Source organism: Globicephala melas, chromosome 13, assembly GCF_963455315.2.
Source record: "Globicephala melas chromosome 13, mGloMel1.2, whole genome shotgun sequence".
NCBI classification, from domain to species: domain Eukaryota; kingdom Metazoa; phylum Chordata; class Mammalia; order Artiodactyla; family Delphinidae; genus Globicephala; species Globicephala melas.
Genome location: NC_083326.1, coordinates 80,225,076 through 80,248,864, shown reverse-complemented (window position 1 = coordinate 80,248,864; position 23,789 = coordinate 80,225,076). Strand labels below are relative to the sequence as shown.

General features: G+C 42.2%; 1 protein-coding gene across 1 annotated transcript in view; it reads right to left on the bottom strand.

The window, feature by feature from the left end:
* Positions 1-258: 258 nt before the first annotated feature.
* LOC132598323 (uncharacterized) overlaps positions 259-23,789 on the bottom strand; it is a 45,111-nt gene continuing 21,580 nt past the window's right edge. The window contains exons 3-4 of the mRNA XM_060310137.1: positions 7,831-8,887; positions 259-1,546 (exon numbers count right to left, since the gene is read on the bottom strand). Coding sequence (XP_060166120.1) covers positions 1,519-1,546; positions 7,831-8,887 — 1,085 coding nt within the window. The 3' untranslated portion in view covers positions 259-1,518. The remainder of the gene's footprint in view (positions 1,547-7,830; positions 8,888-23,789) is intronic.

The window sequence follows — 23,789 nt, the reverse complement described above, 5'->3', positions numbered from 1 at the left end:
AGAGGTTTTAGAACTGAGTCAGAAAGGCTATTGAGTTGGCCCTGTAATGACTTCTTGAAGAACTGTCCAGCTCCTCCTTTCCAGCCAATCAAATGGTGATCTGATTCCCTAGCTGAGAAACCTGCAGGCAAGATCTTTAGCTCCACCTACTACCTGAATTCTCACCTTCACATACATTCTGATAGTTCCTGCAACTAGCTGTTTTCCAAATTATTAGGTTCCCCCCTCCCCTACCCCATCTCCTCCAGGACCCCTTGTTCATCCTCTCCTCTGTACCTCTCCTTCTTCCTCTCCCTTTCTCTAGTGGTAGCATTTACTTTGCACTTCCTTGTGAGGCATGAAGGTTTTGACCAGTCTCAGGGTGCCCACGGGAAGAAACTATGAAACAAACTAGTGAAATAACTTCATATGCTGCTCTACCTAAGCCTTTCCCAGAGACCTAAGCACCAAACACTAACCATGCAGACAAGGGCAGTGCTCTCATGAGAACGTTAGTGCTTAGGGATGAGATCAGAGTAGAAGTTCTTTTTTTCCTCTGGTAACTGAACTCATTTTCAACACATGAGAAAGACTGAGGTACAACAATAAATCCAGCTCTTAATTTTCAAAACTAGGTGGGTTTAGAGACCAGGGAATTATTAACAACATTCATGCATTTGTTAAAAGGTATGTTCTGTATTTAAATTAGATTTCCACCTATCCACCCCTCAAACACCTTCTTTGCAATGATTTTACAGTCTTGACTTTGGTTAATTATTACTTCCATGACACCACCTTATAAAGGTACCAAAAGGAACTTTTACTTAATGTGGAAATAAAGAGAACAAATTTTAAACACAGATACACATGCCTCCTTTCATATTTAAATAATATGAAATGTACATTCACAAATGTAACGTCAATGAAAATAATTTGCTCTAGAAATTTTCCCCAAGCTTTTCAGTTTAAAGATGGCACTGTTTAACATTTGAACTAAATGCATTAACATAGCTTTACCAGAAATAGATTTTCTCTAGGTGAAAGAATCATAGACTTTTAGCGCTATAAGGAACATCAAATCATTAAGCAAACTCTTACATTTTAAGAATGAGGAAACTCCCAAGTTAAGTGATTGCCAAAGTCTCACAGCTGGCTAATGACAGGCAAGGGTCTTTTCTCCTGATGCCTATTTCACCACAGCCGAAATTCTTATAGGTGAAAAATACTTCATTTGTTGATATCAATACCCAAGGCAACAAAAATCAGAACTACTCTTACCATATAAATGGTTGACATTACACAAAAGCTGTTTCAACTTTTATTATTTTATTCCATAAACTCTTAGCTTGTAACTCACCCTGAATTGAGCCAATAACCTTTGGTTCTGTTCTGATAATTCCTGGACAGCCTGTGTTTGTTCTCCATCTACTTCCCATAGATGAACTTGCTGCCTCTCCAACTCATCCTGAAGCTCTTTCACATCATTCTCCAGCTCAGCTTCGCATCCTTCCCACTCCCCTTCTTGGTTCTCAAATCGTCTTAGTTCACGTTTCTCTTGTTCCAGTTGCTGAGTGATAAGTGAAGAGGATTTCAAAACTGTTAAAAATTCCACTCTCCTAACTTCTCTTTTTCCTAGTCCGTCAGCACAACAAAACACTGTCACGTAGGAAAAGTTGCACACTTCACAGCTGCAAAAATATTCCCTTCTTCTAGAGAAGGGAAGGCTGGTTTCACAGAGAATGCCTTTCCTACAGAAAACACTTAATGTTATTATGTTTATTCTTGTCCTTGGGCATAGGGGTTCTAGACTTAGGAACTCACTTGAAATTTAGTAAGTCATCTCTTAGTTGGTGAAATATACATCTAAACAACTTACAATGAGTCCTTAAGAAAGCTTCTTTTGCTGTCAGCTATTGTGCCTGGCATAATACCAGGCACTTAGAATCACAGAATTTTCAGGGATAGAAAGAATTACAGAGATCCTTCAGATTAACCACCTTTTCTTATTCAATACAAATGAAGCAACAGAAGAGTTTTAGTAACAATCTCAAGGTCTATACTACCAAATGGGAGAATTGGGATTGGTGCCTCAGTCACTTGACTGTTTAGTGCTCTAACGCACAACTTAATAAATATTTGTTGCTATATATAGCATTGTATTTCAAAATCATTAAGGCAAGTTCAGGTTCAGGCCTACTTTTGTTAAATCATGGCCTATTAGCCTTGCATATTTATTTCTGATCCTTTCTTTTCTTCTTGAGTGCCTGTTATGGGCTAGCCACTGTGCTGGGTCATAGTGATAGCAAAACAGACATGGTCCTTGACTTTATGGAGTTTCCATTCTAGTGGGACTGATAAAAGTAGTAAGTTGTACAGTGTGACAAATGGTATGTAGGAAAAGTACAGATGGTTTGAAGCAGCAGCTCAATAGAAAAGAACTCTTTTGGATTGAAGGAAATGAGAACATCTTTTTGCTTCTGTGGGAGAATACAAATGCCTCTTTACAGAGGCAAGTACGTTCCCCTACTTACAAAGGACAGTATGTACAAAAAAGTCAACTCTGTACCTCAGGGAGTATATGAAATATATATGAAATGTAAAGCAATGGTCCTCAATTTTTGGTGCTGTCAGAAAATCTCTGGTATTTTTTAAAATATATCTACCTGAACACCAGTTCCAAAGATTGTGATACAGTTAAGAATGGTATGAGGCCTAGGGATGCATCTATCTACCTATCTCTCTATCTATCTATCTATCTACTTACCTATCTAGGTTCTACAGGAAATTCGGATGCACTGAAGGTTGATATCAAGTACTGAGATTGTTTCAACAACCTAAGACGAGCATTTTAATCTTCTCCTTCAGAGTACTCAGACATCTTTTCACCCTGGAAAACCATGCTCTTATTCTACCCAAGTTCTCACCTTTCAAATGTTTTTTGGAATGCCTCTTTTGGAAAGTCTTAGGGGGCAGTATATAGTTATACAAGAAAAACAGTCCCATTACTTCACATCTGAGATGTGTTTAAAAAGAGATTATTCTATTTCATCCTGCCATTTTGTTCCCCTAATTTGATCTGAGTGACTTGTGAATGTTTCTTAAAGTGTAATTTACCCCCCAAAGATGAAAATTTACTGTGACAGAGCAGTCAGAATAATGTGCCAAAAGAAAAACAGTGATCCAAAATTAAAATTCTGAGCACATTAAGCAAAGGCAGTTTTCCCTGAAATAAATGTATGCCCTCCAAAGTTGACCACTTCAAGGGAATAACTAATTTGGATATAGCCACTCGATTTGTTGAAAAAGTCACATTACAGTTATACTTTATACGGCCTCAGTTTGGAACACATGGGAAAAGGAATGACAAGAGAGGGACTTGTACTCCTCAGCATGAGAATTTTCTGATCTATGCTTCCCTCATTTTGCTGAGCTTCCAAAAATGAGAATGTTTTAGTCACTGTACAAACTTCAGAAAGATGAAATGCAGAAGCAAATGCTAATTGCAATCCTAAAACTGTGACACTTGCTTTTATTGAGTTTTTCCAAAATGGAAAAGATCAAGCAGAAGGCTACAGCAAGAACTCAGTAATCAGTGCTACTGAGAGGCCAGATAAATCAGGCTTCTCTTCTAAAAGAACAGAGAGACTTAAAAATATTCAGCAAACAGCTGTTGGTGAATAGCCCAACAAAGTAACTAAACCAGTCTAATCTACTTGGGGGGGAGGGTTGAGGACAGGTGGTGCTGATCAGTCTATTCTGTCCTTACATTTCTTTGGACACGTGACAAACTTCCCAATTCAGGTTTCCCCATACTTTGAAAAAAAAAAATCAAAACTTAATGAACATACAGAATTTAGCCTTTTGTCTATTTTGAGAAAAGAAAGTTTCCTCCTAGAGTTATATTTTCAATTAAGTGCTAAATTAACCAGTAAACTCTAGGCAGAAAATCAACAAGTGTGGAGGTTAGGCTCTGCCCATGCTATTCTTTGTTTCTCAGGGTTATATGGTATTTTAAAGTTAATATCTACACCTGAAACTAATAAAATAATGTATGTCAGTTATACCTCAATAAAAAAAGAAAAAAATACCAAAACTGTCAAGGTCATCAAAAACAATGAAAATCTAAGAAACTGTTACAGCAAATAAGAGACTAAGAAGATCCAGAAACTAAATGTAAGGTGGTATCCTGGAACAGAAAAAGCCATTAGGCAAAGTTTAAGAAATCTGAATGAACTAAGGACATTAGTTAATAATAACATATCAGTATTGGTTCACCAATTATGGCAAGTATACCATGCTAATGTAAGATGTTAATAATAGAGAAACTGGGGGCAGGGCATATGGAAATTCTACCATTTTTCCAATTTTTCTGTAAATCTAAAACCATTCTAAAAAAAAAGTTTATTTCAAACTCTGAAAAAAACAAGTTAGTATTATTAGCCTACCTAAAATTGGTTGTTACAGAAACAGATTTCTACAAAGAACCAAAAAAGCAATACTATTCTCATAAGTCTAGTATATGGTTCTTGAAAAATACAAAGAAAAAATACTACTTTTTAAGTGGACCAAGCACCAAATGCAAATAAGGACCCCTGCGTTTGCTTACCTAAATCTACTACCTCATTATGTAATCATTTTCACCTTACTTGTTTTGCCTCTTTAAAAAAAATAGTGCTAGAATCATGAGAATTGGCCTAGGGAAGGGAGAAGAAAATGTAATTAAGGGAAAAGACTACCTTTGCAGTAAAGGATAATTCACTATCAGCTAGAATGGGAAAAAGGGGGATCCTGGATATTAAACACGTATTTTTAAAAACTAAATATATAATCTCTGAAGAAAAAAGTGTATAAATGCAAGTTACTGTTTTAGTTCATATTCTGGGGGAAAAAAACTAAGGACCTGGCTGGATATGTTTTAAAAGCAAAAGGGCTAATTGTGTATGCAGAAGAAATAAATTTTTTTTTTTTTTTTTTTTTTGCTGTACGCGGGCCTCTCACTGTTGTGGCCTCTCCCGTTGCGGAGCACAGGCTCTGGACGCGCAGGCTCAGCGGCCATGGCTCACGGGCCTAGCCACTCCGCGGCATGTGGGAGCTTCCCAGACCGGGGTACGAACCCGTGTACCCTGCATCGGCAGGCAGACTCTCAACCACTACGCCACCAGGGAAGCCCAGAAGAAATAAATTTTTTAAAATGCCTTTAGATCTTTAAGCATGTGAAAATTTGATTCAGCGAGTGAATAAAATACAGTATAGTCAGTTTAAGGGTGGAAAAAATGACCAAAACCTTACGGCCCCTCAAATTAATTCAATCTTCATTTTAACCCTAAGAGACACATAACTAAAAAACTTCTATGTTAGTCTTTAAGCCAATAAAGACTTTAAAGAGTATGCCTTTAATGAGAGAGCAGTATAAGATCAAGTACCTTATGTTTTAAATGACAAAACAAAAGCTTAGGTTTGGCGTACAGAACTGGAGAGGTATTCAATATTAGCCAATGAATAAGTAGAAAAGATCTTGAAAATGACTTGTTGGTCCTGAACTTAGAAAGGTGCCAATTTTGAAGTCATAATGAAGCAGATGGGACTAAAACCAATCTCATTATGTAACAGTCAAACCAACATTCTCTCAAAGTCCACTCATGTATTTATCTTTCAAACTAACTTATGAGAAAATGTGTTTGACTCCACTGTCTAATAGTTTGTAGAAAATTACAAATGCTTTCTAAAGTAAGGGCTGGTTCTCTACTGCTAAATGTTGAATTTAACTGAAAATCTAGCAGAGTGGCTGTATTAAATTTTAGAAAGAATTTGTCCAAGCAGACATTCTAAAATCAAGGCTGCTTAAAAAACATACTTGCAGGCATAATTTGCAAGGGAAAATTCACTTGCAGGAATCAAGTGAAATAGTCCCCTGTGAATCAGATCTGTCACTCTCATTAATACTAAAAGAATTAACAAGGAGCTCATGACAATACCTTTATAAGATATTTTTAAGTTTACTTTTTAAAAAAACTAAAATTTAATAACTTTCAGACATACCTAGCAGAAATAGTATAACTGAACCATCTCATCAATCATTAATATTGATCAGTATTTCACTTTTTAAAAATAAACTTTTTAAAACATTACTTTTTAAATTGTGGTAAAGTATACATAACCTAAAATTTACCATTTTAACCATTTTTAAGTGTACTATTGGTTCAGTACATTCACAGTGTTGTGCGACCAACCTCCAGAAATTAAAATAAACTTTTAACACTAGAGCTCATATGCTGACCTGAGAGGAGTGAAGATTTTTTTAAATAGTTTTTTTAAAAATTAATTAATTTATTTTTGGCTGCATTGGGTCTTTGTTGCTGCATGCGGGCTTTCTCTAGTTGCGGCGAGCGGGGGCTACCCTTCTTTGCGGTGCGGTGCGCGGGCTCCTCATTGCAGTGGCTTCTCTTTGTTGCGGAGCATGGGCTCTAGGCACGCAGGCTTCAGCAGTTGTGGCTCACGGGCTTAGTTGCTCCGTGGCATGTGGGATCTTCCCGGACCAGGGCTTGAACCCCTGTCCCCTGCACTGGCAGGCAGATTCTTAACCACTGTGCCACCAGGCAAGCCCTAAAATAGTTGAATAAGAGTTTTAAACTATTTTATTATTGTCTATCAAGTCAACAGCAAAAAGTCAAATGTAACTTATTCTTTTACAACAGAACCTTTCTTGTTATAGAATTTGAAGATCATTTTCCTTTGTTGAGGATATGTATAAAGTTTCCAAATGGAACCCAGGATGTGTGTAACTGCACGCTCGGGATTACCCTGAAATCTATCACCAATCAAACTGACTGATACGATGTTCCTTTCAAGTTAGCTGTCTCTTTAATCAAGTCCCTCACTGAAGGAATTTGAAATCACAAGCATACATCTATGCAGTAGTACTTCTATATAGAGACTGTAATTGAATCTTTTTTTTTTTTTAAGAAGACACCTTTTATTTCTAGGCCTCTACCTCAAGTGAAAATTCAACAATTCAGTTCACTGAGTTGTGTTTTGGCAGTCTACCTACAGGTTTCACAAACCACTTTTCAGAGAGGTATCTCAGGAGTTCATCAACTGGCAAACCTAATTAACTACAACTAGGCATTCAAGTGAACTACAGGGTACTCATTGGTTTCCTTTTTTCTCCCTGATTTGATATGTCATTGGACTACAGACACATTTCTTATTATAGAAAAGTTTCTGAACCTATATTCTGACCGTTCAACAAGTAGCAGTGATATGGGACCAGACTAGGGTCAATTTCAGACCTTATTCAGGACTGTACTATTCTCTTGTAACTAAGAATAAGAAGAACTGGTTGCAACCAAACTGAGTAACAACAGTAAATGTACAGGCAGAAAAGGACAACAGTTAAAGTTATACGGTTCTCATAGGTTGCATTTGGCCATCCAGTTGCATGTGTGAGACCCAGAACAGAAACAGAAAAGTACTGTTTAAATACATATAAAAACTGCGGTCCAAATTAAATCCATAACCATTGGTCACGTGATGAGCCCAGGGTGGCCTGATTTCTGTAATGGAACCAAACCTCCTAATCCTTGACTATTTGAAGGCTATCTAAAGCTCCTTTGGGGTCACTTGTTTCCTTCCTAGCTGCTGCGAAGTTAAAACAAGGGGCTTTAACTCCAAAGCTGGAAAGCTTTAGGCTAACACCCTGATTAGCGATTAACTACTTCTCTGAAAACCTGGAGCATGTTTTAAGCCTGGAGCATATGCCCGGCTTTCTAATTACTCTGTGTGCAGGCATCACCTCAGTGCTGTATAAATTAGCCATACTGTAAGCTCTACTTTAGATGCTGTGTGTAGTACCTATATAGAACGGCCCACGGCGGTTGGAGCCCTGCATGGACCCATTTGCTGAGCAGGGTGGGAAAGTTAGGTGGGTTCCATGAATGACCTCGTCTGATAATCCATAACCCCCATTCCACCTCCCTTCCAGGCGGTTTTCTGCGAGGTAGGATGAGCAACGAAGGGGTGAGGTGGGGTGAGGTAGGTGAGTGGCTTCCGAAGCTACCATGGGCTGGCAGGCGGGTACCTGTCCCTTCCCCGTCCTCCACCCATCCCCGGAGGGACGTCCTCATCTCCAGCTTATCTGTCAGCTCCTTGTGCATCTGCTCGTACTGCCGGCTCATGTCCTGGTTCCTCTCGAGCAGTGCCTTGCCCACTAGGGCCGCCAACACCAGATCCTTCTGCCGGATCACCGACAGCAGCTCGGGATCCTGGGCGGGCGGCGGCGGCGGCGGCGGCTGCAGTCCGGCCACCTCGGCTAGAGGCCCAGGCCTGTCCTGAGGATGCTCCCCCGGGTCAGACGGCCGTTCCCCGGCCGCCAGCAACGCCAGCTCCTCTAACGCCAGTTCCAGCTCCGCGGGGCCCCGGGGAAGGAGATGAGGGCGGCGGCGGCAGGACTCACGACTGCGACCGCGGCGGTCAGCTAGGTGCAGCAGGCGCTGTTCGGCTCTGAGGGTGCTGAAGCGCGGCCGGCTAGGCCGAGGCACAAGGCAGACGAGGCCCGCGCGCGCCAGGCCACAGTGGGGAGGGGCCCCGCCGCCTCGCCCCGCCCCTCCCGCTCGCCGGCGGCGAGGGTCCCCTCCCCCGCCCCCCGGGCTCAGCTGCTCATAGGGCGCTGGGGAGGAGGAATGGGTGGCAAAGGAAAGGCTGAGGAAGGGAAGACTGAGGGGGCACGAAGCGGGAGGGATGTTGCAAGGAGGGAGCAACGGGTTTTCATCCGCCCTGTTGAGCTCCACGTCTCTCGACTCGGCGGCAGCCCCAGCAGCAGCGGCGGCGGCGGCAGCGGCGGCGGCGGCAACGGCGGCTCCACATCGCGCGCCGCACGGCCCGGCCAGGTACTTCCTGCCAGCCTCTGCTCCTTCAGTTCACCGGGCCGGCCGCACCCCGCCCCAAGCTTCCTGCCGCGCCCCCTCTCCCCGCCCCTTGCCGGCTTCTGTCGCGCGGGGGCACCTGTTCGCTGTGCCCGCGAGGGATTCAGCGGTTCGTGGGTCTTCTCAGCGACGCCCAGGAGGCGCCGACGGCCTCAAGGCCTGCGCTGCGCGCGCCACTTGTGGAGACGCTGGGCTCATCACTAACGGTCCGGGCAGCTCCCCGGCGCAGCCACGCCCCGGGCCTCAGGTCCACCTCGGGGTGTGGCCCCGCCCCCAGCACGCTCACCTCGGGGTGTGGCCTCACGCGCACCTTGGACAAGGCCCCGCCCCCAGCCTCGTTCTCACCTCAGGCACCGCCTGGACCCTGGCCTCGCTCCCGCTTCTGGGCTGGGGCGTTTCTCTGTGTTCGATGGGTCTCAGTCTTAGGTGGTCTCCAAGGGGTCTGAGGACATTCCTCCAGCCACGGATTTTGGGTCTGAGCCCCCGCGAGAGCTAAGCAGTCAGGAGATGGAGCCCTAGAGAGCCATAGGAGAAGAGATGACTTCAGAAACCCAGCATCTTAATGCTGACGACTCAGGGATATAAGGGACCAGCTGCCTTGGAGATCAGCAGCCCCGAAAGAAAGGGTTTATGTTGACAAATAAAGGAAAAAAACTGCTCACAGGGACTTCCCTCGTGGCGCAGTGGTTAAGAATCCGCCTGCCAATGCAGGGGACACAGATTCAAGCCCTGGTCCTGGAAGATCTCACATGCTGTGGAGCAACTAAGCCCATGCGCCACAACTACTGGACCGGCGCTCTAGAGTCCGTGAGCCACAACTACTGAGCCCACGTGCCACAACTACTGAAGCCCACGTGCCTAGAGCCTGTGCTCCGCAAAGAGAAGCCACCGCAATGAGAAGCCTGAGCAACGAAGAGTAGCCCCCGCTCACCGCAACTAGAGGAAGCCCACGCGCAGCAAGGAAGACCCAACACAACCAAAAATAAATAATTAAATAAATTTTAAAAAATCACACTGGAAGATCATGATTTATGTGATCTTCTTGTGGTAAAAGACACAGGTCTGCCATGTTTACACTGCCTGCCCTACCCTGGGGGCTCTAAAAAAAAAAAAAAAGTTTGTTTCAGCTATTTATTCTTCCTTGACACAGACTTGCAGCCTATCTTTCCCCAAAGGTCTTTGTCTTGCCTTCCTTAAACTCAATGGTCCTACTCCATTAGACTTGCCTGTTATTGTAAGAATGAACTATTACAATGCTAACTCTACTTTCTGAAGATCTTTCCTCACAATGTTCCCCTGCCTAACCTGACTAGGAAGTGATCATTTTCTACTACAGGTGTGGCCCTAAGTACTATCTTCCTGTGAATAATCAAAGAAGACCAGCCCAAGTTTGGAGAACTATTAATAATAGTGATTCTTACACGTTTTGGTCCCAGAATCTCTCACTCTTAAAAATCAAAGATCTCAAAAACCTTTAGTTTATAGGGGTTTAGATATATACTGTATTAAAAATTAAAACTGAAAAAAAATATTTATTTAAAATACTTATAATAAACCCATTACATGTTAACATAATGTATTTAATGAAAAATAACTATATATTCCCAAATCAAAAAAAAATGAGCAAGAGGAGTGACATTATTTTTTATTTTTGCAAATCTCTTTAATGTTGGCTTAATTGCAGAAAATGGATTTTTATATCTGCCTCTCCATTCAATGTAGTCATGTTTCATTTTGGTTGAAATATATGAAGAAAATTTGGTCTCCCAAAGATTTGGTTGGGAAGAGGAGGAATATTTTAACAGCCTTTTCTGATTGTTGAGGGTATTTTTCCTTGATAACATACCAAAAGTCAACAAGTGATAGCAATGTGGAATCAAAAACCATATCAAGGAAATCCATTGATCTTTCTTCCACTTGAAGGGCTCTTTTACCCATGTGTGATTGATTCTTTTTTATTGTTTTTTTGTGATTGAGTCTTTCACAGTATGTATCAGTCATTTGGAAAATACTAGTTCCCTAAGTTATGCAGATCTTCCAAATATTTTTACATGTCATTATACTATATATTAAAAAATCCCATTCATTAATATCACCACTCTCTCATCAGAAGAGTCTTCACGTGTTGGTGAGCTATCAAGCTCACTGAGGTGGATTTGAGTTTTCCAAAATTCTTATTTCCACTGCAAAGCTCCAACTTTATCATTGGTAACCACAGTGTCTATTGTTTTCCTTGAAGTGACAGTCTTTTTTTTTTTAATGAGTTTGGTCTTTTTTAAGATTAATTAATTAATTTAATTATTTATTTTTGGCTGCGTTGGGTCTTCGTTGCTGCACGCGGGCTTTCTCTAGTTGCAGCGAGCGGGGGCTACTCTTGGTTGTGGTTTGCAGGATTCTCATTGCAGTGGCTTCTCTTGTTGCGGAGCACGGGCTCTAGGGGCACGGGCTTCAGCAGTTGTAGCTCGCAGGCTCTAGAGCGCAGGCTCAGTAGTTGTGGCACGCGGGCTTAGTTGTTCCGCGGCATGTGGGATCTTCACGGACCAGGGCTCGAGCCCGTGTCCCCTGCATTGGCAGGCGGATTCTTAACCACTGCGCCACCAGAGAAGCCCCAAAGTGACAGTCCTGCTACATACATTTTTGAGAAAATATCTGCCAAATACCCAAACCTGAATACCATAGTCTGTCATTCATTCAAGCAAAAATGGTGTTCCATGAAAAATGTGGCTAGTTCAACTCCTAACTCAAACGGTGGTGCAAGTGTTTTCTCTCAATACAGCAACGTACTTACGTATGCAGCAGAAGTGCTTTATGGATACTTCCTGTTTCATCACATGGAGTATTAAAAAGATACGTACTCAAGGATCAGGATTTAATAAGAGTACTGCTTTGTCAGGCACATTCTCAAATCAAACTAGCTTTTTTTCTTCTTGTGAGCACATAGTAGTGAAGAATAACACATCAACCAGTACACTTTGGTACCACTGCCATGATCATGCTAAGGTATCAGTCATGTTATCTACACTGTTCTTTTTGCACCACCAATGCCACTGTCAACACAGTGAAAAACAAAAATAGTATTAGACAATTAGTATTATGTTTACTAATATGAAATTATGAAATAAGATATAAGATTACAAAATTAGTTTTACTGTTATTAATATAGTTAGAATTACTGTCACCGAAATTATAGTGCTTACTTTGCTGACTCTCTGGAAGGGTCTTTGGGACTTCAGGAGTTGATGAACCACACTTTAAGAATTGCTGACTTAGAGCCATTCAAGACAGGTCAACCTTAAGCTAAGAAGAATGAACAAGTACCTCCCCACATGGAAATTAGTTCCAGGATTCAAAACTCATCAAAGCAAAGATGTGAAAACCCTCAGACTTCTAAGAAACTTATTATTTATTTTATTCTGCTTCATACTAGAATAATAGTGGCTAAAATATATTTAGTATTTCATTCCTTAAATCCTTTATATGACATCTCATTTAATCCCCACAATAACCCTGTAATGCTGGTATGTAACACCAGTATATACTAGGACATGATACTATGATGCTGTCTAACTCTAAAGTGCTTGCTCTTAGTTACTAAGCTTCATATTTTTATCATTTTTGTATTCCTTTAAAATACATTTGCATCAGTATTCCTTTGGGTACCTGGATACTTTGGTGATCTCAGGTATGACCCATCTTAACAGACCATGGATGGATTTCCACATAAATGCTGTCACATCACTAAGGACAAAGCATGAAAATTTCTTTCTTAGAAATCCTAGCATTTCCAAACATGACAACACTCATTAAATTTCCTGAAGTTGTTTATTTTTATTAGCCTCTTGATCTGTGAAAACTGGAAAGTGTAAAAGACAAAATATTTTCCAGAAAACTTGTTTTTGAAAAGTCAAGCGTTGAAGAAACACGAGGAGCTGGCAAAACACGTAATAAAGCAGTTTTACACTTGGCATTTTCATTCAGCAATTACAAGTGTGTGTGCGTTTTTTAAAGTTTTATATTTATTTATGAACTAGTCATGGGAACATAAAAAGTCTCAAAAATTCCTAAAATATTACCCAATAGCTTTTTATGTTTTTTTGGAGATGAACTGACGTAACGTTTGCAGAATGTGGTGTGTGTACCTCCAGTGCTTCTCAACTTGGTTTTTAAGGGAAAAACATTAACTTCAGTGGCTGATGCTCAGTGGCATCAGTCTTTAGCAGAGGCCCTGCCCTGCCTGGTGTCGGAGTGTGATTTCTCTGCTACTCACCACAGGGCCCCAGCTCGCCCTGCTGGGACTCCTTCCCAGCCCCTCCCACCTCTAGGTTCTCACCTTGGCAGCCCCTCACACCTTTCCCTTCACCCTCCAGGGTCCTCTCCTGGGCCTCAACCCCACCCCACACTCCTTTTTCCCTTTTTCCCTTAGGTTGTTATTAAGATAAAAAGATTTCATGTATGGGGACTTCCCTGGTGGTCCAGTGGTTAAGATTCCATGGTTCCAATGCCGGGGGCACGGGTTTGATCCCTGGTCGGGTAACTAAGATCCCACATGCCCACGGCACAGCCAGAAAAGAAAAAAAAGAAAAGAAAAGAAAAAAGATTTCATGTATGTACAGCACTTAAAATGGTGCCTGGTACATGGTAGGCACAGTGTGGGTGCTTGATAAATAAGTAAAAAATACATAAAATAACTGAGCACAAATTTCTCCCTCTGACACCATGATCCTTCATACCTTTTATGTCTGACTTTTTTTCCTTTATATGCCTGTTTCCCCCAGGGATTGAACTCGTGCCCTCTGCAGTGGAAGCACGGAGTCTTAAGCACTGGACTGCCAGGGAAACCGCGGACCTCTCGCTGTTGTGGCCTCTCCCGTTGCAGAGCACAGGCTCCGGACGCGCAGGCTCAGCGGCCATGGCTCACGGGCCCAGCCGCTCCGCGGCATGTGGGATCTTCCCGGACCGGGGCACAAACCCGTGTCCCCTGTATCGGCAGGCGGACTCTCAACCACTGCGCCACCAGGGAAGCCCTGTTTCCTTTTTAAATAGATTTATTAAGTTAAAAAATCAACTCATATAAAAATAATAAATAAAAATTAAATGGCATTGGATATAGCAAAATCATGATGGTGGTATGCAAATGACTAAAGTTGGCCTATAGTGGAGTTATTGACAGTGATGACCTGGGGTTCCTGGATTAGATCCGCCATTTACCAGCTGTGTATATTTGAGCAAGGCGTTCAGTGTGTTTGGGCTTTGGTTTCCTCATCTGTATGGTGCAAGGTTGGGCTGGATGATCATCTCTTCATCCCTTAAACCACTGGTTCTCAACTTGGGGTGATTTTGCACCCTGGGGACATTGGGCAATATCTAGAGACATTTTTGATTTTCACAACTGGGAATGGGGGTTGCTACTGGCATCTAATGGGTAGAAGCCAGAGATGCTGCTAAACACTCTACGATGCATAGCACAGCCTCCCACAACAAGAATTATCTGTCCCTAAATGCCAGTATTGCCGAGGTCGGGAAACCCTGATCTAAAACAATAGGCTTGGACTTCCCTGGTGGTGCAGTGGTTAAGAATCCCTCTGCCAATGCAGGGGACACAGGTTCGATCCCTGGTCAGGGAAGATCCTACATGACGAGGAACAACTAAGCCTGTGCTCCACAACTACTGAGCCCGTGTGCCGCAACTACTGAAGTCTGTGGGCCTAGAGCCTGTGCTCCGCAACAAGAGAAGCCACCGCAGTGAGAAGCCTTCACACCACAAGGAAGAGTAGCACCCGCTCGCTGCAACTTGAGAAAGCCTGCACCCAGCAATGAAGACCCAACACCGCCAAAAATAAATAAATTTAAAAAATAAATAAATTTACAAAAAAATAAAACAATAGGCTTCTGGGACTTCCCTGGCAGTCCAGTGGTTAAGACTCTGCGCTTCCACTGCTGGGGGCAGGGGTTTGATCCCTGGTTTGGGAACTAAGATCTCACATGCTGCAAGGCGTGGCCAAGAAAATCAATCAATCAATCAAACAATAGGCTTCTACAATCTGACCATGGGATTTGTTGCCCAAGAAATACATAAGTGGGTTATACACAAGAGAGGCTGCGATGTGAGCCCAAGTGTGCCTTTGGTTGCTCTTAGGAATTCTCATCTGGAAACCAGCCCATAATAGAGCTAGACCACTCAGGCAAACAAATAAACAACAAAACCCTTCTGTTTTGGGCTGAATGGCTCCCAACATTGATTAAATTTCTCCCTACTTCCCCCTCCCTCTTCTAGTGATTTGGTGGTCTCCACTGCTCAAACTCATCAGAAAACAACTGCTTTATCCTCGAGAGTTGGCTATATTTGGTTCTTCCAATGCCCAGATCTAGAAAGATTTGTGATTTAATTTTGTGTTCACACTTTCCTGCTTTTCAATGATCTTGGCCCTAAACACACTACTGATGAGTTTTGTACATATATCAGTCATCTGACGCTATTTTTAGACGTTGTCTAGTTTTATTTCATTTCAAGAACATTTGTTATGTCTTGTTCTTCCTGCATCACACTCTGATTTAATCTGTTGGCAGGCAAGTTATTTATACCTATTGATACTGCTCATAGTAACACTGTTTTTTAAGTGAATTCCCCCCACCCCCATTTTTCTCCTTTATATTTCTCTGTCAATTTCAGAGTAAAGTGATTGTAGAAGTAGTGTACCATCCAGTGCCAGAACACCTGAAAACCTTTGCTGGTGGATAGGTAAAATGCTTTTAATCTATTTTTCATAGTTTGTGTTATCATTGCTATAACTACACTTCTTGCTCTTGATAAAAGCCTATGTGGGCTTCTTGGGGCCTTTCTGTGATAAGAGGACTAGGTTTAACTGCATGCTCTGCAGACTGTAGTTATGTGTGTGTCTGGGGTGCATATGTGGGCATGTTAAGTGTTCTGGGAAGATAGGTGGAATAATGCACCAGTTAACATTGGTAATTTAATTTATACTTGACAGTGGCTAGGAGAAATAAGATCTTATTGATGGTTAAATTTTTATGGGTGAATTAATTTTTTTAAATTCCCAAGTTATAAAGAAGTCCAATGGATTGTACAGTTATCAAGGCAGTTGTCCAGTAAGTATTTATTAAGTAACCATCAGAAGTTGTTATGGGTTTAGAATTAACATTATGTGAGCCATTTAGGATTTATGAAAACACAAAACCCTATCCTCAAAAAGAATTCCACCATTGCTTGTGTAAGAGAGTGTGGTCAAACTGGGCCATCACCAGTCTCCTATGGCTTGTTTATAGCTCACAACAGAGGAAATATAATATAGTGGATAAGACCATAGTTTCTAGGGCAATACAGTTTCAAGTTGAGGCTCCCCCAGTTACTAGCTGAATAACCCTGGGTGAATTAGTTAATCTCTCTGACTACCATGCATTATGTAAGTAAATAATCTTTTTCACTAATGTGTTCTTAAGGCCTAGCACAGTGCCTAAGATAGAGTAGGACCTTGATACATTTTAATAATGAATGATGTATGTAAAGCACTTTGTACACTGCCTAGCACATAGTCAATGCTCACTCAAGAGGTTTAAAAAAAAATACCTTGACCTCAGAATGCCAGATGGGTTACATATTAACTTGGTCTGTGTGGTTGGTATTAACCTCTTCATTTATCTAGAACATTAATTGTATAGAAACTGTGGTGTTGGATATTATGTAGGGGAAACAAAAATGTATATGTTATGATGCTTGCCCTCAAAAAGTTTACAATTTAATAAATAATAATAAACATGAACAGAAAAAACTATAATTATAACCAGTATTGAATTATATTAAACAGTATATTAAATACCTTATAAATTATGCTATGTGATTTTTTGAATTCTGAGAAGGGAGGTATTATCAGATAGAGTGGCACAAAATTAGAAGTCTGTGTGCTTTTTATTATCACTATAAGCTGGCAGTTCTAAACAATGTCAGTGGCAACATACTCTCATCTCCCCCCTTGGCATGCCTCTGACAATATTTGACAAAATTGGTCACGGAATACTTCATGACTGTAGCCCTTAAAGGACATAGGGGATTTTATGGGCAAAGATGGAAGGCAAAGCAAGTAGAGAGAACAGCTGCGCCAAAGACACAGGGGCAGGACATTGTGTTTGGAGAACAGCCAAGGAGGGAGAATAAAGTTGTAAAGATAAAGATAGGTTGGCACTGGCTTGCAGAAGAAGGAAAAATGCCATTTATTGAGTGCCTATGATGGATGGCCAAAGGATTGGCTTACATTATATTGCTTAAACCTTACAATAATCTTTCCAGATGAGTATTATTACCCCCATTTTATAGATGTGGAAACCGGTTCCGAGAGGGTCAGGGTCTTGCCCCAAGTCCTGCAACTAGTACAGGGCAGAGTTGGTATTTGAACAGAGATCAGTTTGCTTATAAAACCTGTGGTCTTCCCACCTATGTAGCCTTGAATGCTAAGCCAAAGACAATGGGGAGCCACTGGAGATTTTAAAATCGTGAAGTCCTCTGAATAAAGCTGTAGTTCAGGAAGATTCATCCGGCACTGGTGTTGAGGATGAGCTCACCGTGAGAGCTGGGAATCAGGGAGGCCAGTTATGAGGCTGCTGGAAGAGTCTAGATGAAAGGGATGATGGAAATGGAGAAAAGATGTCAGAGAGGCTGAAAAGAAAGAATTGCTAGGGGACATTCCTGGTTGCGCAGTGGTCAAGAATCCTCCTACCAATGCAGGGGGACACGGGTTCAAGCCCTGGTCCGGGAAGATCCCACACGCCGCGTAGCAACTAAGCCCATGCTCCACAACTACTGAACCTGTGCTCTAGAGCCTTTGAGCCACAACTGCTGAAGCCCACATACCCTAGAGCCCGTGCTCTGCAACAAGAGAAGCCACTGCAATGAGAAGCCCGTGAACCGCAACGAAGAGTAGCCCCTGCTCGCCACAACTAAAGAAAGCCTGAGTGCAGCAACGAAGACCCAACGCAGCCAAAAAGAAAAGAAAAGGAAGAAGGAATTGCTAGGACTTGGAGACTGATTAGAGATTAGTGAGTGGGAGTGAGGAAAAAGAAGAGGATGCAGACATGCCTCTGAGGTTACTAACCTGGACAACAGAATGATGGTGCTATTGCCAGAAACAAGAAAGCCAGAAAAAGAGAGAGAATCACATAAATAGGCCCTTTGATTTGTCTATGGTTGAGGACATGTGGCCTATACAGAGAAATAAGACAAGCATGTAATCAGTATAAAAATAACAATTCTAAGAGTGAGTTGTTGATGAGATATTGGTCAGGAATCGTATCATTGGGCTTGAAAATGAAAAGAGTTTCCTCATCTGGAAGAAACCTTCTTAAAGGAAGCTACTGAATGGAAAAGAAGGGCTAGAATACTTGACAGGAGGAGAAAGGTTGTTCTTTGTGATTGGAAAAACGTAAGTCAAGGCCTGGGGATAGGAAACGGCTAACCATGGCTCCATGCCTGTGGGAATGGAAGCATTCCCTTTTACTGGGCCAGGGTGACTACAGGTGGAGTGACCATTTCCCCCATCTTCCCCAATTCCCACCTGCAAGCAAAGAGCACTGGACTTCTCTTCCCGACAGCCCACTCCACTCCCCCACCCCCCATCTAATAAAGGAAAGGCTTAGGGAGAGAAGCAGTCCCCCCGATGGGTTTAGAAAATAATTGCACAGAAGAAAGCTGTATGCATGTTTTATTATACATTTGCATTTACAAAAATCAAGAGTTTGCAAAGGCTTATATTCAAGAAGGCATATGGAATCGCCCAATTAAAAGAAAAGAAGATGATAAGGACTCAAAAACTGGTTACAGAATTTAAGAAAAACCAAGCAATACATCAAAGGTATAAATCTGCATTTCCCTGGGGTCTCAATTGAGTGATTCAGCTTTTGCAGTAAGTGGGTCAGAAAACTGTTAATCCTACAATGATTTTGTTCAACTGCACTCAGCTGGTACATTTCTTTCTTGCAGATCTTAAAAAACAAGTATGTTAAGATTGTTGAAGTTGATGTTAACCCAATATCAAATTGCTTTGTTTATCAACCACGAATAATATATTTATTTTCTTGATTGAAGTCTGTCCTTTTAATTGGCAAGTAGTGACAATATTGTTTGTGGTTTTACTTTGAAATGTTGTGTTTTGTGTTGCACAGCTCTATGGTATAACTGATACACTGATACCGTATAATAGGGAGTCTCAACCAGAATGAAATTTAACAGGATAAAACATTACATTGCAAGGGGACAAATATAGGAGCTGAGATATATTGTTTTTTTTGTTTAAGATGTTGGGGGTAGGAGTCTATTAGTTTATTTATTTATTTTTGCTGTGTTGGGTCTTCGTTTCTGTGCGAGGGCTTTCTCTAGTTGTGGCAAGCGGGGGCCACTCTTCATCGGGGTGCGCAGGCCTCTCACTGTCGCGGCCTCTCCTGTTGCGGAGCACAGGCTCCAGACGCGGAGGCTCAGTAGTTGTGGCTCACGGGCCTAGTTGCTCCGCGGCATGTGGGATCCTCCCAGACCAGGGCTCGAACCCGTGTCCCCTGCATTAGCAGGCAGATTCTCAACCACTGCGCCACCAGGGAAGCCCCAATATATTGGTTTTGTGGAGACAGAACTCAGGTTTAAAAACATAAGCCATGAGTCAGCATGGAAGAGCTACTTTTTTCAGTTGTGGTAAAACTCGTATAACATAAAATTTACCATTTTAACCTTTTGTTTGTTTGTTTGTTTGTTTTGTGGTACGCGAGCCTCTCACTGTTGTGGCCTCTCCCGTTGCGGAGCACAGGCTCCGGACGCGCAGGCTCAGCGGCCATGGCTCACGGGCCCAGCCGCTCCGCGGCATGTGGGATCTTCCCAGACCGGGGCACGAACCCGTGTCCCCTGCATCGGCAGGCGGACTCTCAACCACTGCGCCACCAGGGAAGCCCCATTTTAACCATTTTTAATTGTACAGTTCAGAGGCATTAAGTACATCATATTGTTGTGCAACCGTCACCACCATCCAACCATAGAACTCTTTTCATCTTGCAAAACTGAAACTCTGTACCAATTAAAAACTAACTCCCCATTCCCTTTTCTCCTCAGCCCCTGACAACCACTGTTGTCCCTTCTGTCTCTATGAATTTGACTCTTCTACGTAACTCATATAAGTGGAATCATACAGTATATGTCCTTTTGTGACTGGCTCCTTTCACTTAGCATAATGTCCTCAAGGTTCATCCATGTTGTAGCATGTGTCAGAATTTCCTTCCTTTTTAAGACCAAATAATATTCCACTGCATGTATACACCACATTTTGTTTATCCATTCATCATTTTATAGACGCTTGTGTGGCTTCCACCTTTTGACTATTGTGAATAATGCTGCTATGAACACGAGTGTACAAATATCTCTTTGAGTCCCTGCTTTCAATTCTTTTGAGTATATACCCAGAAGTGGAATTGCCAGATCATATGGTAATCCTATTTTTAATTTTTTGAGGAACTGCCATACTGTTTTCCACAGTGATGGGAGAGCTATTTTAAAGTCATCTGCCATTGAGATGTACTTTCACTGAGATGTACATTCATTCCTTCACTCTCCTTTCAACAAACATTACTGAGGAATTGCCTTGTATAATGACTATGCTAGGCTTTATAATGTTTATAGATAAGACTTATTTGGTGGCACAAAAGGGATCTGTAGAATAAATATACAGTGGGGCTTCCCTGGTGGCGCAGTGGTTGAGAGTCCGCCTGCCGATGCAGGGGACAAGGGTTCATGCCCCGGTCCGGGAAGATCCCACATGCCGTGGAGCGGCTGGGCCCGTGAGCCATGGCCGCTGAGCCTGTGTGGCCGGAGCCTGTGCGTACCGCAAAAAAAAAAAAAAACAAAAACGCGGGCCTCTCACTGTTGTGGCCTCTCCCGTTGGGGAGCACAGACTCCGGACACGCAGGCTCAGCGGCCATGGCTCACAGGACCAGCCGCTCCGCAGCATGTGGGATCCTCCCGGACCGGTGCACGAACCCGTATCCCCTGAATCGGCAGGCGGACCCCCAACCACTGTGCCACCAGGGAAGCCCTCAGCTGTGGAAAGTTTTGTTTTTTTGTTGTTTTTTTTTTTGCGGTACGCGGGCCTCTCATTGTTATGGCCTCTCCTGTTGTGGAGCACAAGCTCCGGACGCGCAGGCTCAGCGGCCATGGCTCACGGGCCCAGCCGCTCCGCGGCATGTGGGATCTTCCCAGACCGGGGCACGAACCCGTGTCCCCTTCATCGGCAGGCGGACTCTCAACCACTGCGCCACCAGAGCAGCCCTGTGGAAAGTTTTGACAGTGAAAAGTGAAGGATACAATTTTATATCAAAGACAGCTGTGACTTCCATGATAAAAATTACTTTTTTTTCCCACACAAATGGAATTTGACTTTAAAGCTAAGATTAAGTCTCCAGGATTTAAGTTGGGTTAAGGATGCTCATTAGATTCTTGTGTAATAGATATTCCAAATGAGGAATTACCACAAACTGTTACTCTAGGAAATGAATTCATGACCATTTCTTAGGGATAGGAAGCCTTTCTATGTCAAAGCCACCTAGAGGAGAGTGGAAAGGTTCACACAGGTTTGGGCCACTAACCTCAATTACCCTCCATTCACTTTTTCTTTGAAGTTTTGAGTAAGTGGGACCTTCTTTTGGGTGGGTGCAAATATAGGAGAGAGAGGAAGAGGCCAGAGGAGAAACAGTGGAAAAATTAAGCAAGGAAATTGTTTGATCAGGGGGTCAGATCAGAGCCAGCTGTCTCAGTAAGCTTTTATAGGACCAGAAAATCAGAAACCTATATTGTTCAACTCGGCTTTTTTCTTTTCTTGCTTTTGGTACTTCCTGTGTTTACTAGTGAAGCTTCTTTTGAAAACTATAGATAATCTCATCTTGCTAAAGGGAATAAGAGAAAGGGGGTTTTAGATTTGTCCGTGTTTCAACCAATTAAAGGAAGAGCTATGGAGAAAATCAGAGATGTGTTGGATTTTTTTGTTTTGTTTTGTCAATTTCTTTTTCTCCTTGAAATGACCGGGGAAGTCATTTAAGGTATAGAATCTTTGTACAAAACTTTTCAGAGCACATTCTTGGGAGTATCTAGTATAGTCAACTGGCATTGTTTCAAATGATGATTAAAAATTAATCTTTTGGGCTTCCCTGGTGGCACAGTAGTTAAGAATCCGCCTGCCAATACAGGGGACATGGGTTCGAGCCCTGGCCGGGGAAGATCCCACATGCCGTGGAGCAACTAAGCCCATGCGCCACAACTACTGAACCTGCGCTCTAGAGCCCGCGAGCCACAACTACTGAGTCTGTGCCATAATTACCGAAGCCCGTGCGCCTAGAGCTCGTGCTCCGCAACAAGGGAAGCCACCGCAATGAGAAGCCCACGCACCACAACAAAGAGTAGCCCCCGCTCGCCACAAATAGAGAAAGCCCACACGCAACAACAAAGACCCAATGCAGCCAAAAATAAATAAATAAATTTTAAAAATGAATCTTTTGCGGTAGGGAGTTCTTACTGTTATTTATTTTTTAAGCTTCCTTCCTAACCACCATGGTACAGTTCTGTTTATTTTAGGAAATGTGCATACGATTTGCCATTAATGTATTCAGTATCAATTATCCACTTTCACACAGCTCTGTGTGGGTGAGTTGCAGTGTTGAGAATTTCCTTAAGAAAATGAGTTCTGAATTTTAAGTTTACTTTTATCACTTTCTTATTTCAGCTGGCTACCTGGGGTAAAGAAAGCTCAAAAGACATCCGATGCTGCTTTTAACTTTTGGCTTGAGTCATGCAGATAGGATTTAACTTTAATGAAAACAGAGGAAATAGGCTTTGAGTGTATATGTTCGTCCAAATTTATAGGTCTTAGACAAGAAGCCCAAATTGTTTTTAAAATTCATAGAAAATGTACTTTTCATTCTTGCTGTTTGAAATCTCAGGTATTGCTTAGCCTAAAACAACCAGGCCAACAAAATGATGTACTATTAATTTCTTGGCAAAATTTTTTAAAACTCTACCCAACCTCCCCTCCTAGGGTCTACCTGTCCCTTGTCAGCCCCTGCTTTCCCCTCATCATCACAAAGACACCCTCCTCAGCTTCAGCATGGTGATGAGCTGGCCCCCTGCCTACCTCTTAACCTTATTTTCTTTCATCATAGAGACTGTTTCTCAAAGTCCTGTTTGTGATTAACAAACCTGGGTGGTGCTCTGATTTATAAAATTTGTCTCCCTAAGAAGACAGTGGGTGGTTCATCCTCACCTCTGTCTGGATCTGGAAGGAGTTAAGCCAATGAAACATTAAAAACATCTTCGATAAAAACATCTTAGATCTGGCTTTGTGTCCAAAAGAATTTAAAACAGGATCTTGAAGAAATATCTGTATATCCGTATCCATAGCAGTATTTTTCACAATAGCCAAAGGTGGAAGCAACACAAGTATCTACTGACAGATGAATGGATTAACCAAATGTGGTATATACGCACACTGGAGTATTATTCAGCCTTACCAAGGAAGGAAATTTTGATACGTGCTTCAACGTGGTTGAATCTTGAGGACATTATGCTAAGAGAAATAGGACAGTCTCAAAAAGACACATATAAGGTACCTAGAATGGTCACATTTCTAAAGACAGAAAGCCGGATGGTGGTTGCCAGGCTCTGGGGAGAAGGAGGAATGAGGAATTATTTAATGGCTGGCTATTGAGTTTGCCTTGCAAGATGAAAAATTCTGGGGATTGGTTGCACAATGCTGTGAATATAATTAACGATACTGAACTGCACGCTTAAAAATGGTTAAGATGGTAAGTTTTCTGTTATGTGTATTTTACTACAGTAACAAATCCTGGAAAGAAGGG